This window comes from Erigeron canadensis, chromosome 1 (genome assembly GCF_010389155.1).
Source record: "Erigeron canadensis isolate Cc75 chromosome 1, C_canadensis_v1, whole genome shotgun sequence".
Classification (NCBI taxonomy): Eukaryota; Viridiplantae; Streptophyta; class Magnoliopsida; order Asterales; family Asteraceae; genus Erigeron; species Erigeron canadensis.
Window position 1 is genome coordinate 7958564 of NC_057761.1, and position 18685 is coordinate 7977248.

Below are 18685 nucleotides of genomic sequence, written 5' to 3' on the forward strand. Positions count from 1 at the left end.
TAGATCCTAAATAAAGTTTTCTAATTCAACAATCCAGTGATGGGAAGAGATTTAATCATCTGGACATCATAAAAAACTTCCTCATTCACTAAACATTATTTAAAACACACATTAAGAAGCATTTCTTCAATTACGTTTGCCTAAATAGAACAAAAAACGACGTTTACTCACAAAACTCAACTGATAGAACAAGTTTAAGACTGAAGCACATGGTGATCACTCAACAATATATCATACACCAAGAAGGATCTGTGCTTCAATCAGGTTCTCAAGTCATTTAGATATCGCCACACGAGAACCTGTAGTCAAGGAAACCAACATATGATCAGAGTGGGATAGTAATTAGCAATAGGTTAGAATAAACATGGTTAATCTAGAAATACTGAATATATGTTCATATATAGGTGATTGAGAATATCTGTTTTAATTTAATAGATAGATTAACAAGGAAACGATGCACATTCAAATTGTTGAGTCGGGTATTTTTTGAACACTACATACTGCTTATTACGTGATATCAACCAACAATTGTCCATAAACATCAAGCAACATATAACCTAATACATTCCGATAGAAGCAAAAAAATTATATATTTATATATGAATCAAACAAAATGTATCTGGTAATGTCACAGTTCTACACCAACAAACAAATCATCAGGCAGGAACTGATGGGACAAAGTATCTGAAGTTCACACTCAATGTATCACATAGGACAATAAAAAAAAACAGTCAAATCTAGTCAAACATTGCCCCTCTTATACTATTCAATGTATGTGTAAAAAAGCATGCAAGATTCTCCTTTTGCCCATTCCAATTGTTATCATGATAATGCTAGTGTTATTCTATGAGAACATAATCATCAGGCAGAAACTGGTGGGACAAAGTGCTTGAAGTTCACGGTCAATGCATTGTATTAAAAAAAATGGTCCAATCTAGTCAAAGTGTCAAACATTATTAGTCCTGTTCTATTCAATGTATGTGTAAAAAAACACATATTGCAAGTTTTTTTTTGCAAATCTTTCCATGTAAATGATAAGTCGCTATAACAAATGATCGGACTCCTATTTGCCAAGTTATAAAAGTTTTAAGAAGTAGCAAACCCCGATTCAACAAGGCTTCTTGATTTACAAGGAAGGAGGATGAAGTCTACGTATTAGGTAGATAAAGTAGTTGCTACGCTCGTGAAGACAACAGTAGGTAGATAAAGTAAACAACTCCTATAACATGAACATTGCAATATTTGACCAGATAAATCTACTAACCAAATTTATAGCAATAATAGAATGTGTTTTAAAAATTTTACATTGTCAATAGACATCCCAAAAGATAAACTGTTCCAATTTTCATGGTATATGAGTAATTATAACAAAATAGCAAAATGGGGAACATGGATAAGTCATTCAGACTAATTATATACAAAGACAGTAATGGTTCAGTGTGCTGAATCAGCTGGTATGTTTGATTTTGAAATCTGAGGCAAAAAAAAGATGTTGGGTCGTTCAACCTCAAAAGCCCTCCCTAACCATCCAGGATCTGACTTTTTGCCTTAAAACCCCTCCACTTCTTTACCCAAGTATCTACAATGATGTTTATCCTCATGGATCTCTTTCTTTACTCTTAAATTATTCTTTGTTTCTCTCTCTTAATTGAAGGCAATTATGTGTTGTGTTCTTGTTTGTTTCTTTAATTTGAAGGCAAATATGGTTTTACTAAAGAACATCATCTAGATCTACTTTTGCTTTTTCAGGTGAAGATGTGATATACATATTTCTAAACCCATTAATCTGTTTACATATTGCTTTTTCAGATTCTTTTTTCTTTTCTCCTTCATAATCATAGACAATCCATGTGTAATGGAAACTATGTTGTCATTGGTGTTATAGGTTGTTTTTAAAATATTGAATATTTGATGCTGCTTTACAGTTTGTTTGTATTATTACCGATATATAAATAAAATAGACGAGATGAAAGTTGCTGGAAGATGCAAATATTGTAGAATCTTTTTATTCACTAAAGTATACACAAGGGCAAAATGGTAATTTTATATCATTTAGATTACCGATCCAGAACATATATCAAACATATGGTTTTCATTCAGATCTTAGAATGATTTTATTGATTCAGAGCTAGATCATTCTGTGTTATCAAACAGCCTCTAAACCATTACTGTAAAATAACCTTGCAGTGCCTCATTAACATCAATACTTTTAATTTATGCAAATTCACAAAAACCCTATTCTTAGTCATATGGACGAGCCATTCAGAACAAATTATATACAAAGACACTAAACCATATTCCCATTACAATGCAAATTCACTCAACTATATCAAAAAGCATATAACTCCCTAAATACACAATTCAGGACTTGCTGATATTGCTTCCTATTAACTATAGTATAATGGATAAATGATGTTGATGTCTTAAAGGGTCTTAGATCACTAGATCAGTTAGAAATCCCTTAGCATTATTCGCATTTTATTGTCTATCTAGAAGCATATATTAACGGAACATTTGCATTAGCCAACAAATAAAAAAATCCTACATTCTGTTTCCTATCTTTGGTTTGTTAGAACAGAAGGCCAAGGTGTTTTTTAAGTTGTAAACTAAAATGAACCACTTAAAAAGCAAATAAATATTTGGACCTTCTGGAACAAAAAATTCATACAGAAATTACTGCTTAACTTCCCTATATGGAATGAAACGTCATTAAGCAAATCTTCTCTTTAGACTAATGCACCAACGGCAATGACAATCCTATAGCCAAATGAATGACCAGGGGACTTATTGTCCTGACTTACTGTACTATTCTAGGCTTCTAGTGGCCTTGCAGAGCTTATTGTGTACTATATCGACATTAGTATGTAGATCAGACTATTCACCTGTCACTACAATACCATAGACTTCTACTCCAATGATATTAATGAGATGGGTGAATATAGTTTTATGCTCCCACGTTTGTCATTATCCATCAAGATAAAAAGCTCAACACATCACTATTTTAAGATACAGTAATCAATACATGCATGGTAAACTACAGACACTATCATTTCAATGAACCGATATCAATCACTGAATAACGATAAAAAATAAACATATAACTGATGCAAATGACAAGAGATTATTTCTTTACCTTTTTTCTTTGTTCGTCCAGCAGGAGGATTGCTCGCAAGCAAACCATCAGTTGCACAACCTGAAAAGTCATTCAGCAATGAATTTTGGTTCCCCATGCATTGCAGATTCTCAAACTCACAGCCATTAAGAGCCGGATCATGCATTGATGCATCTTCTCCAGTATTTCCATCTATATCAGGATGAAGGCAATACACTTGATCCCCACACTGCATATTACAAGGATTCATCACATACCCACCACCCAGATTAGTATTAGCTATGTTATGATTAGCAGGCAGCTGCTTCTGATATGGAAAAGTCCCAATTTCTCCTTCGATCCGTCCTCTAATATCCACAAGCAAACACTTCAATCTTGCTACTTCAGCCTCTAACCCAGCTTGACTCTGGATTCTCTTCATCAGCTGCTGATTCAACGCTCTCAATCTAACTACTTCATCCTCTAAAGACGCCGCCCTAGCCTTCTTTTTCTCACGATACTTTCTCACTGCTTCACGATTCCCTAATGGACGTTTCTTACATTTCTTATCCCCAGACTCAGCAGTGTCATCAGTGGGGGTCTTATCATCGTCACCGCTTATTGCAGGCACGATTTTCGTGTGCACATGGTAACATGTGTGTGTATGTGATGCATCAGGGCCCGGTGGGTTACACGTATGAGTATGGGTACAAGCATGTGTATCCTTGAAAATATCATCAAGAAAACTATCGATTGAGTCATTACTAGGAAGGTCAACCATATTCGCATCTGCAAACATCTCGTGATTCGAGAAATCAAGTTCTCCGTCCTCCATTACCCTCACTCAACTAGCCACAAAAATATTCCTTGAAAATATCTAACGAGGAAAGAAACTTCAACTCATTTCTCACAACGAAAATAGTATCCTCCCTGTGCCATAAAGAACACTATAAGATCTTTACTTGTATTAATAATTTACACACAGAGTTTATATATATATATATAATCAAGTAATCACTCAACTAGGGTTGTTTTCAAGTCCGAGTTTTTATCGAATTATTCAAGCTAGAGCTCAAATTCGGCTCGTATAAGTCGAAGTTTATCGTGCTAAAACTAAGCAATTGAAAACTGAAATAAAATAATATCAATTAACAACTAAAAGAGTCTATGCATCAAACACCCTAAATAAAGATTTACAATTTTTGAAAAATTAGTTAAAAAATATTGATAAAATATTAATATGGATTTTTTCCGCATGATACAAGAGTAAATTAATTCAATTAAGAACTAATGAACTATACAGATTTTTACCTGTAAAAGCAAACCCTAAATTCAGGAGAATTGCAGTATAACCTGCACACACAAGTAAAAAAAAAAAAGTGAAATTAATGGAGAAAATAAATGAATTAGTTAATGCGAATTCCACCAATAGATTAAATGTAACAAGATTTATATACTAAAATTAGTTATAATCGAAAGAGATATAATAGCAATAATAGTAAATTACCTATAAAGAAAACCCTAAAATCTGAGTGAAAATAGGGAATTCAAAATGATTGGAGGAGAAGGACAATTAATCAATAATGAAATTGAAATTGAAATTGAAAATTTAATATATAGGAATACTTGATGCTAATAATTACGAATTTTTAGAAAGGAATCAATTTACTTATTTTTATAAAAAAATATTATAAAATATCGAGATGTAATTACATCAACTATTTTGTGACAAATGAAGAATTAAATTTTTAAGAATATATTTGTGTATCTTCTTAATAATTTTCAAAAAAACATTTCTAAGAAAAAAGTTTAATAAAAAGAATATTTAATCTTCTTAATCCTGTTGGATGTTAACTATGAAGTGAAGTGTACAAGTCTGGAAAGAGAGAAAGACAAAGACGGGACCTTTTAATTTTAGTTCGTGCGGAATTATCTATTTTTTGTTACGTACCTTACTTTGCTTTGTAGGCGGGGTGTGTGTTTGTAAATTGTAATCTTTTCACGATAACTAACAACTCCTTATTTTGCGCGACATTGAGTATAATGTATTTAACTAATTAAAAATATTTGTTCATGATTGTTTTTAAGTGTCGTAGGTATCAGCTAAATTGATTTTGGATCTATTAAAATTTGTTTTGTAATTACTAAAATTTAAAAAATAATTTAAATGAATAAGTAAATTAGCTCAATGGTTGAAATATTGGAGAGGACATAAGGAAGTCTTTTTATGAGGGCTTGACTTGGCTTGGGTATACCCATATTCAAGTATGAGAGGGCAGAGTTTACCCCTATTGATCATCGTGCTTTCAAGCGAATTAGTTGGGGGTTTCCCCTCATCGGGTATTTGAAATAGGCATTTCTACTTCGAGGGAGTTCTCTAGCGCGGACCCGATTAAGACAACGTATGCTAGATCTTCCGCTGTTGAATCGCAACACGAAGTTTACAGCGAAATTCACCTTTCAAAAAAAAAACTAACTAAAAGAAAAGTTTAGGGCCTTGGGGGTACAGTTAGCACCCCTAATCCTCCTTCCTTATTAATCCTCTACTTTTTTAATATTTATTTAATAAAAAATGACCGACCTTTAAAAAAAAACTTATAACCCAACACATGTAACCATCATCTACGACTCCGTATTGTGCATGTATGGATTGTTTCGGAGTGGAACAACTCGAAAAAAATCAAAACGTTCGAGACGGTATTTATTGATGAATTGGTATGTATGTTTCAAATTATATACTTTACACTTTTTTTTTCTCTTTTTATTTAACTGAAGTTGAAAAAATATGGGTAAACTAGAAAATATTTATGTGGAGTTAATTTTCATATGTTTATTCTTTAGCTTTCGTATAAATTAAGTTGTAATATTGATCATACACTTTTTGTTTTCTTTTTATTTAACCAAAGTTGACAAAAAAAAGGGGTAAACTAGAATCAATATTTATATGGAGTTAATTTTCATATGTTTCTTATTTAGCTTCCGTATCCATTAAGTATCCATTAAGTTGTGATATTAGCCATACACATTTTGTTTCACAATTATTATAAGATTTATATATCTTGAGACTATCCGTCCAATAGACGGGTCTCAGTACTATTTTTGTATATATGTAATAGCTATTAATTACAACTCTTTTTATGTGCGATGTTAAAGTTTTCTTCAAAGCTTTTGTAGCGTTTTAGACTCATCCTTTATGTACCTGTCAAGTCATATTAGATAATTAAGTAATATCTAATGACTAATCTTCTAAAATGTCCCTAATATGTCAAAATTAGCTTAAGACCTATTATTTATTTAATTTTATATTTTTAAATAACAATTATTATTATAAAGTAATGTTTTAAATAGTAAAGATAGTGGTTTGTTCATGTGAATCCTTAATTTTCTATGAATTCCAAGAGCTTAATCTTAGCCCTTGGATCAAACCAATCAATGATTAGGATTCATCCTTACCTCTTAATTTCCCTAATGTTTTAAAACATGGAGGGGTAGTGTCATAATTTTATCATCATAATTCTGCTTTCTTCTTTCCCCCCAGATTCTTTCATTTTCACACACATACACAAACATACACACTCTGGCGATTCTTTTTCTCTCTCTCTCTCACACACACACACATAAACACACACTCAAAACAGCGATTCACACTCTAAAACCGCTTATTGACACACTTTGCCTCTCTCTTTCTCTCCAACCATTATCTCTACCGGCGATTATCTCTAACCGTCGATTTTCTCTCGCCGGCCGTACTTTATTATCATTTCCATCGGCGATTAGGTTTTTTTTATCATGGCTGACAAGTCGAAATCATCAAATAGAAAACGGAAAATTGTTGATGATGATTCCGACAACTGTAATTTTGTTTCCGGTAAATTTTATCTTTATTTCTTCATTATTTTTATATTGTTTTTATTTTATATGATTTTTCTAGGGTTTTAGTTTATATTTTTTAGGTTTTTTTTAATTTTAATTTTTATTTCATTTTATCACATTTGATTCTGTAGTGCTATTTAGTTTACGTGTTGAATCAATATTGATTTTGTATATATATGTAAGTTACCTGTTATTGTTTAGTTTTATGTTTAGAATCATATTTGAGTATGTATTGATAATTTAGTGATTTTTATTTTTGTAACTGTATGAGTAAAATCAAATTTGATTTTGTATATAAATTCAATAGATTTGTGTTTTGTAACTTTGTTTGTACAATCAAATTTGATTTTGTATTGAGGTTTTAGTTACTTGTGTCTATATGCCTATAATCATATTTGATTATGTATATAGAGTTTAGAGATTTTAGTGTTTTTTGTTTTTGTAACTATATGTGTAAAATCAAATTTGATTTTGTATATAGATATAGATTCTATAGATTTGTGTTTTGTAACTTTGTTTCTACAATTAAATTTGATTTTGTATTGATGTTTTAGTTACCTGTCTCTATATGCCAAAAATCATATCTTTTCTATATATAAAACTAAAGTCCAATGCTAAAATTTAGCTAAAAAGAGACTTACTTGGCACCTTTAAAACCCTTTCTTTCTTTAATTTATTTTAAAAGTTATTGATTATGATGTCATAATTAAATAAATGTATTTAGATATAAAAACAAACTAAACATTAGGTTGTTAGTTTCCGCTAAATTGTAGGCTTTGTCCAATGATACAAATCATATCATGTTAATTATAGTGTTTGTATAAATAACACGACTAGTGATACATATTAATTTGTAGATTTCCATAAAACTACATTCTAAACTTATTTTATATGTCTTAGAAAAATTGATCTAAAATTCATGTCTTAGAAAAATTATTCGTTCCACATCTAAAAAACTCACCTATAAATTTTATAATAAAAATACAACTATTTATGTACGTTAATAACAATCCACATAGTTGTTGTTAGCAAGACCTGTTAGATCAACTGGTTAATTGGTGCCCTCTTTAAGAGAATTGACAGAGGAAATATTAGCTTGAAGACTTGGGATTGAATCTTGATTCCCCATGGTTTCGGTTATTTACCTCTTGAACTTGTGAGCGTACATCTTATCACTTCTGAATAGCAGGAGTGCACGGGTTTCAAATTCTAACATACAGTCCACATTGGATGTTACTGTAGGGGTTCGAATTATTAACATCTAACACTTGCCATTTAAAGTTGAAGACTCGATTAATTACAACCCAAACAAAACAAAACTCATAAAAACTCTCGGAATGTTTTAAGTTATTGGTTGATCACTTTTTAGTTTATAATAATCAATATCGCTTTCTATTTTAAACCTTTTGATTTGCGTCATATGTATTGAAATAAACTTAAATGGTATGCTATTATAAGTGTATGTGTAATCTATTTACACCATTTGCTTTGTTGTCAAGATTAACATTTGCATCACAAAAGTATAATAAGTTATCTTTTTTATAACTATAATAAGTTATCATAATATTACCCGGGTATTCACCCTGGTGTTTAAGCTAATTTGATTATGTATTGATATTTTATTGATTTCTGTTTTTGTATAGTTATCTATATTTCATTCACATTTGACTATGTCAACAGGTGTTAGTTACATGTGTCTATATGCCTGCAAAGAAGTGATGCCAGAGTGTTGATTGTGTCATGTTTGAATGTTTCACTGGCTAAACCTCAACGCTTTGAGACTGTAGCATTCCAATAAAATCTAAAGGCCAATCTAAAGAACTGTTCAATTTGAGGATAAGGTACAATTACAAGATTCTGCAACATGAAGCTAACACACTTGCTCCCACCAATCTTAAAAGGGCTCAATCGTTTGGAAAAAAGCAAGGTTTGGAAAAGATAAGAGAGCTTTTTTAAGAATTAAAGCGAAGCTGAAAAGAAATGCAGACTATGTCTTTTGTAGGAATTTTGTGGAAGCTTTTTCCAAGTGTTAATTGTTAATTCAACTTTCTTAACTCTGAATGTAGTTTGTGTTGTTAACAATGTATACAGTAAATGAATTATGACATGTCTCGTTTTGTTCTTTATATCTATAAATAAAAATGATTTTATGCATACATCGTAAATAAGCTATTGAAAATAAAACTGATTTTACCTATACACTGTGAAAAACCTATTCAAAATCAAAAATGATTTTATGCATACAATGTGAAAAACCTATACAAAATCAACTATTCAAAATTATAATTGATTTTATGCATACATTGTGAAAAACCTATACAAAATCATATTTGATTTTGTAAAGTACATTGACACAAAGGAAATGAGTTCCATACAAATAAACTTATTCAAAATGGAAAATGATTTTGTGCATACAGTGTGAAAAACCTATACAAAATAATATATGATTTTGAATAGTAAATTGAGACAAAGCTAATGAGTTCTATACAAAGAAACCTGTTCAAAATCAAAATTGATTTTACGCATATAGTGTGAAAATTATAATCAAAATTGATTTTACTCATACATTGAAAAAAAATATACAAAAAATATACAAAATTGATTTTACTCATACATTGATTTTACTCGCAGTGTATGTGTAAAACCATATTTGATTTTGTATAGCAATCTGAGAAAGCAAATGAGTACCATACAAAAAAACCTGTTCAAAATCAAAATTGATTTTACTCATACATTGTAAAAAAGCTATTTGATTTTGTATAGCACATCGAGAAAAAGCAAATGAGTTCCATACAAGGAAATTTGTTCAAAATCAAAATTGGTTTTACGCATACAGTGTGAAAAACCTATACAAAATCAACTATTCAAAATCATAATTGATTTAACTCATGGAGTAGTGTGAAAAACCTATACAAAATGAACTATTCAAAATCAATTTTGATTTTACGCATACAGTATGAAAAACCTGTACAAAATCAATTATCCAAAATCATAATTGATTTTACGCATACATTGTGAAAAACCTATACAAAATCATATTTGATTTTGTAAAGTACATTGAGACAAAGGAAATGAGTTGTAGAAAAATAAACCTATTCGAAATCAAAAATGATTTTACGCATACAGTGTGAAAAACCAATACAAAATCATATATGATTTTAGGGTTTAGAATGCAACTTTTCTAAAATGTATGCATAAAATCAAAATTGATTTTGCATTGATTTTTAACATTATACATGTGAAATCAACTTTGATACAACTTCAAACCCTAAACCCTAAAGCGTACCGTGTACCCGCTCTAGGGTTTAGGGTTTGAAGCCCAAGGGTTAGCAGGGTTAGCCGGCGAACCCATGGGCTTCAAACCCTAAACGCTAGAGTGGGAACCCATATCCTTTTTAGCATTTTAGGGTTTAGATTTTAGGGTTTTAGAATGTAGCTTTCCCTTAGGATTAGTAATTAAGCTTTAGAGTTTAGGGTTTTAAATTGTAGGTCTAACCCTACAACTTCAAACCCTAAACCCTAAAGTGTACCGTGTACACGCTCTAGGGTTTAGGGTTTGAAGGTCGAGGGTTAGTCGATAGGCTAACCCTCGGGCTTCAAACCCTAAACCCTAGAGTAGGAACCCTCCCCCTTTTTAGCATTTTAGGGTTTAGCATTTAGGGTTTAGATTTTAGGGTTTTTTTTTTGGATAAAGGTAAACGTATTATAAATGCAATTAACATTTACAAAATAATGCCCCCACGGGCCCCCCAGAATAAGATAAAGGGGACCCGTGGTGCAGGAAATGAACCAACTGAGTAACTGGACAGACCCAGAATCCCAATAAATAATCAAACTAGCAATCGAAATAATAAGAGTATAAAACAGTGCTAGTATAACTATCAGTGCTAGTCGTCCATCTTCATGAAACGACCAAAACCATCATCCGACTTAACATCTTCTTCAGCATACATATCATCATCATCCCCAACAACATGTGTAGCATGAAAAGAAGGCTCAACCGAAGGAATACTAACATCATCAGTGTTAATCTGGCATAATACATCATACTGGTTCCTAGTCTCAACAGCTCGACCAGGTGGAGTAAGTATAGAATCATGATCTGTCTGAGCCTGTGTACCTGAGTAAGTATCTGGAACTGTATCTATATGAATCTGGAGTGGTCTTTGTGGAACTGGAGCAGTAGGAAATCTGACTGGAGCTGAAGAATCTGTAGTGGCAGGAGTAGGAGCAGTTGTTGCTGGGGCCTTACCCTTAGGGTCATTTGTCTTTTTAGGGACATATATGACCTTGGGCTTAGGCATAGAAAAAGATGGGGCTTTTTTGGGCCTCCTCTTTCATCTCTTGGGCTTTTGAAACCCATCCTGATCTTGGGCCTCTGCTGGAGTAGCCTGCTGGGCCCCTGTTGGGCCAACCTTGGTCCCTGATGGACCTACCTGTGATGCTGGAGCTGCAAAAGCCATTCGGGCTTCCATCTCTTTCTGTGTCCTTGGTCTCACACTGCAATCATCAAATTTATGCCCGAAAATCTTACAATGTGAACACCTGGGAGGTAGCCAATGATACTCAAGTTTGAACCGTCTCATAGAATCTAGAATCTCAGTCTCAACAAACATAGGAATATCTCTCAATGAGTCAAACTCAACCAAAACTCTAGTAAATACTGCCCTGCCTTTCTTATTTTCACACATTTCAACAGTATATCTGTCAACAGCAATAGGGACACCAATAGAACTAACCAAGTGCTGAGAATATCATAATTCCACATAATAGCTGGCAAATCATAAATGTTAACCCAGAGGGAAACCTTATCGAGAACTAATTATCAAACCAGATTTCAGGTTCCCATTTCCTTAACATTATAGGAATGTCATTAAATAACCATGGCCCATTCTCAAACACATGCAACTGACCTTGACCAGATTCGAACTTAAATAAAAAGAAATCCTGGTCATTCAATATCACATCCTCCAAACCAAACTTTTTCCATAAACGATTTGCATGAAATTGCACAAAAGGGAATGCAGGACGTTTACCAATGAAATAACCAACTAGAGTATTATTCCAACATTCACTTTGTTGCATTAAAAGATCACGTGGAATAACAGCTCTAGATATACCTGAATCTGTATCAACCGGAGGGATGAATCTCAATTTACCTTTCTTGCTGATGTTAGCCGCATCCTGAAAGATAGAAGCGTAAGTACGCGGCTGCTGGACCTTAGGACTGTCAGGGTGTCCACCAAGATCATTAGGGGAAACATCATGCGTGGAAGTATCATCTGAAGCAGGATGAATGTCATTTGCATGACATGTAGCCGGCTGAAAGTAAGTAGTATCTGGAGGAAATGAAGGAGGATCCGGCATAGGAGGTACAATAGAATCATCAACATTTGCATGCAAACCATGCAAAAATTGTTCTGAAGTCGAACACAGGACATCGTCATACGAGTCATTCAAATCCCTACCATCATCAACACTTGTAGCGACATTTTTATCCCATGAGTCAAAAACGGCCAAAATCCGGCGACATTTTTATACCATCATCAACAATTGTTCGAAAATCCGGCCAAAATTGGCCGGAATTGGCCAAAGACGGCGGCGGCACCTAGGTGGAAGAAAATCGCCCCTACAAACCAGAGAAAAAAGTGTGTTTTAGGGAGGGTTTTTAGGGTTTTAGGGTTTAGATTTTAGGGTTTTAAAATGTAGCTTTCCTTTAGGATTGTTAATTAAGCATACTGTGTGAAAATGGTATTGAAAATCATAGATGATTTTACGCATACATTTGGAAAATTAAATTTGGGTCCATATCAAGAAACCTATACAAAATCACATTTATTTTTAGAGTTAATTACTGAAATGGTACCTCACGTTTGCGTTATATTACTCGTTTCATACCTTTCCTTTCGAAATTACGCAGATCATACCCAACGTATGCAAATCTCCACTTGGACCATACTGGAGGCTAACGCCGTCAGCTAACCGTTAAAACCTCCCCCACGTGACTTGCACGTGAGGGGTAAATATGTAATATCGCGTTTCCTAATTACTGAAATGGTACCTAACGTTTGCACGATATTGTTGGTTTCATACCTATATGTTTCTTAATTACTTAAATGGTACATAATGTTTAGTTATTAATTAATTAATTAATTTTTTATTTTTTTTAATTTGTTTTATTTTTCTTTTATAAAAATTTTCCAAAACTTGTTACAATTTAGTGAAAATAGTCAGAATACACTTATAATCCACTCAAAAATAATACCAAATAGCTATTTCATAACAAAATATAAGTTTTAAAGTTCACGAATAACCAAAAATAGCAATAAAGTGTAATAAAACAATTTTTAAAAAAATTTGCGAGGAAATTTTTTTTTTTTTGAAAAAAATCCGGAAATACCGCAATGGTAATACCAGAAATATCCAGGAATACCAGAAATATCAGCCGGTATTTACGGGTATTTAAAACATTAATAAATACTGACTTGTATTCTGGTATTACCATTGCGGTATTTCCGGAAATTTTTCAAAAAAAAAAATTTTCCTCGCAAATTTTTTTAAAATTGTTTTATTACACTTTATTGCTATTTTTGGTTATTCGTGAACTTTAAAACTTATATTTTGTTATGAAATAGCTATTTGGTATTATTTTTGAGTGGATTATAAGTGTCTTCTGACTATTTTCATTAAGTTGTAACAAGTTTTGGAAAATTTTTATAAAAGAAAAATAAGACAAATTAAAGGAAATAAATAAATTAATAACTAAACATTAGGTACCATTTAAGTAATTAAGAAACATATAGGTATGAAACCAGCAATATCGTGCTAACGTTAGGTACCATTTCAATAATTAGGAAACGTAATATTACATATTTGCTCCTCACGTGCAAGTCACGTGGGGGAGGTTTTAACGGCCAGCTGACGGCGTTAGCCTCCAGTATGGTTCGAGTGGAGATTTGCATACGTTGGGTATGATCAGCGTAATTTCGAAAGGAAAGGTATGAAACCAGTAATATGACGCAAACGTGAGGTACCATTTCAGTAATTAACTATTATTTTTATGCATACATCTAAAAAAACAAGTGGAGTCCATATTGAGAAACATTTACAAAGTCATATTTGATTTGAAGCTACTATTTCAAAAAGTTATAGAAAATCATATATGATTTTAGGCATACATTTGGAAAAACAAATTTAGGTCCATATCAAGAAACCTATATGAAATCACGTTTGATTTTATATGTCAAAAAGGTATAGAAAATCATATTTGATTTTGAGAATAATATATCAAAAAGGTATACAAAATCAAATTTGATTTTACGCATATTGTGTAAAAAAGGTATACAAAATCATGTTTGATTTTGTATAGCAAATTGAGACAAAGCAAATGAGTACCATACAAAGAATCATGTTCAAAATCAAAATTAATTTTACTCATACATTATGAAAAAGCTATACAAAATCATGTTTGATTTTGTATAACACATTGAAAAAAAGCAAATGAGTTCCATACAAAGAAACTTGTTCAAAATCAAAATTGGTTTACGTATACAGTGTGAAAAACCTATACAAAATCATCTATTCAAAATCATAATTGATTTAACTCATAAAGTAGTGTGAAAAATCGTAGAAAATGAACTATTCAAAATCAATTTTGATTTTACGCATACAGTATGAAAAACCTTTACAAAATCAATTATTCAAAATCATAATTGATTTTACGCATACATTGTGAAAAACCTAATATGATTTTGTAAAGTACATTGAGACAAAGGATATGAGTTCCATACAAATAAACATATTCAATATCAAAAATGATTTTATGCATACATTATGAAAAACATATACAAGATCAACTATTTAAAATCAAAAATGATTTTACGCATACGTTTGGGAAAACCTGTAAATAAGCTATTGAAAATCAACTATTTAAAATCAAAAATGATTTACGCATTTAGGGTTTAGATTTTCCAAGGTTTTTACAATGTAGCTTAGGGTTTAGGGTTTGAAATTATAGTGTTAGCCGTTAGGCTAACCCTACGACTTCAAACCCTAAACCCTTAAGCGTACCGTATACTTTCGTCCCCCAGATTAGATTTTAGCCCCTAAGGGTTTATATTTTAGGGTTTTAGAATGCAACTTTTCCAAAATGTATGCATAAAATCAAAAATGATTTTGCACATATTTTTAACATTATAAATGTGAAATCAAATTTGATTAGCAATTAAGCTTTAGCATTTTTTTTTGGATAAAGGAAAACGTATTATAAATGCAATAAACATTTACAAAGTAATTCCCCCACGGGCCCCCCATAATAAGATAAAAGGGACCCATGGTGCAGGAAATGAACCAACTAAGTAACTGGATAGGCCCAGAAACCCAATAAATAATCGAACTAGCAATCTAAACAATAAGAGTATAAAACAGAGCTAGTATAACTATCAGTGCTAATCGTCCATCTTCATGTACTGACCAAAACCATCATCCGACTCAACATCTTCTTCAACATACATATCATCATTATCATCCCCAACAACATGTGTAGCAAGAAAAGAAGGATCAACTGAGGGAATACTAACATCATCAGTGTTAATCTGGCATAATACATCATATTGGTTCCTAGTATCAACAGCTCGACCAGGTGGTGTAAGTATAGAATCATAAGCTTTAGCATTTTAGGGTTTAGTATTTAGGGTTTAGATTTTCCAAGGTTTTTACAATGTAGCTTAGGGTATAGGGTTTGAATTTGTAGGGTTAGCCGCTCAAACCCTAAACCCCTAAGCGTACCGTATACATCCGTCCCCCTCGGATTAGCTTTTAGCCCCCAAGGGTTTAGATTTAGGGTTTTAGAATGCAATATTTTTAAAATGTGTGCATAAAATCAAAAATGATTTTGCACATATTTTTAACATTATAAATGTGAAATCAAATTTGATTAGCAATTAAGTTTTAGCATTTTAGGGTTTAGCATTTAGGGTTTAGATTTTTCAGGGTTTTTACAATGTAGCTTAGGGCTTAGGGGCTAACCCTATGACTTCAAACCCTAAACCCTTAAGCGTACCGTATACATCCGTCCCCCTCCCCTAGATTAGCTTTTAGCCCCCAAGGGTTTTGATTTTAGGGTTTTAGGATGCAACTTTTCTAAAATGTGTGCATAAAAATCATATATGATTTTGTATGGAACTAATTTGGTTTTGTCTCAATGTGCTATAAAAAATCATATATGATTTTGTATAGATTTTCTTCAATGTATGCGTAAAATTATTTTTGATTTTGAATAGTTGATTTTTTATATGTTTATCACAATGTATGCGTAAAATCATTTTTGATTCTAGGCATAAGAACACAGGTTACTAAAACCTCAATACAAAATCAAATTTGATTGTAGAATCAAAGTTATAAAACACAAATCTATAGAATCTATGTACAAAATCAAATATGATTTTACACATACAGTTACAAAAACAGAAATCAATAAAATGTCATTACATAATCAAATATGATTCTGAACATAAAGTAAACAATAACAAATAACTTACATAATCATATTTGATTCAATACATGAAATCATACAAACATATACATTTATACTGTACAAAATCAAATTTGATTCTAAACTTAAAACTAAACAAACACGTATGCCTTGAAACGAAAATAATCATATTTGATTCTAAACATACATGTAGTTAAAATCTTCAAAAATTATCCTAAAAAGTTTAAAAATATATGATAAAAGTAAAAATAAGGAAGAAAATAGATTAAAATTACTGGAAAACGAAGTTGAAATATCTGTATAGATTTCTACATCCGAAATTATCTCTCCTTCACCAACTGAATTGTCGTGGTGATTGTTGCTGGAGCTTTCGCCGGAGATCGAGTTGGGTTGAGTAAATCCACTGAATTTGTTGATGATGTTGACGGAGCTTTCGCCGGAGATCTAGTTATAATATTATGATCGATCGATTCCATTGAATTCGCTGATGATGTTGCCGGTGTTGTTGCCGGAGCTTTCACCGGATATATCGATTGATTGACGGTTATTTTGATCATAGAGTTTTGTAGAGGAAGTGTTTTTGATCTGGTTTTATTTGTTTGGAGGAGCACAGAGCTAGAGAAGATAAATTATAATGTGTGATATTACTTTAGTACCCCTCTGTGTTCTTTTTTTTTAATCTGAGTTGTGGATCTGTTTTAATGCAGCCCTTGGATTTCACCACTTTTTGTGGTTTCTTCTGATCACAACTCAGTAAAGATAATAATAATGATAATAATGATAATTTAATACTAATAACTGTTTGTAATTCTATATATTAAAATTATTATTATTAATATTATTATTAATTTAATAATAGCAATTATATGAAGCAATAACAAATTTGAGTTTGTATATGAAGCAAATTAAAAATTAGAATGAGATTATATGAGTTTACTTATATGAGTTGACTTAATTACTTATTTTAAGATGGAGGTGTTAAGTTTAAATCCTAGCCCTTTTACTTTTTCAACAATTTCTTTTTTATTTAAAATTTTATATTTTACTCACAAAAAATAGTATTTTTTTTTATTTAAAATTTGACATATCATTATTTCACTTTATCTCAATGTTTTTTTTTTAAATTTTTTGTTTTCATTTAACATTTTATTAGAAGCTTTATTTAAAGAGAAAAATTCATTAAAAAATAATAACTGTTTTTACTCAAAAATAATCTTTTTTCCTTTAACGACATACAACCATTACCCGCTCACTTTAGTTATTTTCACAATGTTCCAACCGATGTTACGGGTCAACCTATTTTAAACATTTTTCCAAAATGTACTTCCACTGTACGTTAGATGGCGTATGCTGTCAATGCCGACCAATTAGATGAATACTTGAAAATGGGTCAACAAACGTTCTATGATTCGTTAGTCAACTTTTGTAAGTGTATTATTCAGTTATATCACTCAGAGTTTATGAAAAGACCGATACAAGAAGATGTCGACCAACTTACTGCTAAACTTTTGGAGGTTCATGGTTTTTCTAGGTATGCTTAAAAGCATTGATTATGTATTGAGCTTGGAGAAATTATCCAACCGCATGGCAAGAGCAATACACATATGGCGACAAATGACACCCCATGATTATGTTCGAAGCAGTTGATTTATAGACATGGCATGCTTACTTTGGCCTGCGGGCTCGAATGAAGACATCAATGTCCTCAATGAATATGATTTCTTCAACTAGCTACTTGAAGACAATGCTCCTATGGTACAGTTCACCGCTAACGGCCAAGAGTTTACAAAAGAGGTATCTATCTAGAATGAAAATTGTGAAGTTTCTCAATTGTCCCATGGACCCCAATACCACAAAGTTCAAGCATTACCAAGAAGCTGTAAGAAAACACGTAGAGCGTGCATTTGGGGTGCTTCAAGGTCGCTGGCAAATCCTTCAACATACCGCCTGCCCATACAACACAAACAAAACTAAACACATCTTGTACGATCATGTGATTTTGCACAACATGGTGTTGAATATAACGTGCAATCAGTCCTTTAGATGAAGTTAATATTTCACCTACGAGGCCAATCCGTACCAAGGACGAAGGGATCGTAACACAGTTACGTATGATGGAGAAGTTACGTGATAGAGCGACACATAACCGTATTTGAGGCGCCCTAGTCGAACACATTTGGATTTTGCCGGGAAAACTCACGTCAACGTTGAAGTTTTTTGACCCCCAA

The 18685-nt window shown here is 32.0% G+C and overlaps 1 protein-coding gene across 1 annotated transcript; it reads right to left on the minus strand.

The window, feature by feature from the left end:
* Positions 1 to 4683, minus strand: LOC122604491 (basic leucine zipper 19-like). Its single transcript, XM_043777383.1, has 4 exons — positions 4599 to 4683; positions 4403 to 4444; positions 3134 to 4021; positions 1 to 299 (listed from the first exon to the last, which is right to left on the minus strand). Exons 3-4 carry the CDS (start codon positions 3924 to 3926, stop codon positions 274 to 276), a joined length of 819 nt encoding a protein of 272 aa, XP_043633318.1. The 5' UTR covers positions 3927 to 4021; positions 4403 to 4444; positions 4599 to 4683; the 3' UTR covers positions 1 to 273.
* Positions 4684 to 18685: the final 14002 nt, after the last annotated feature.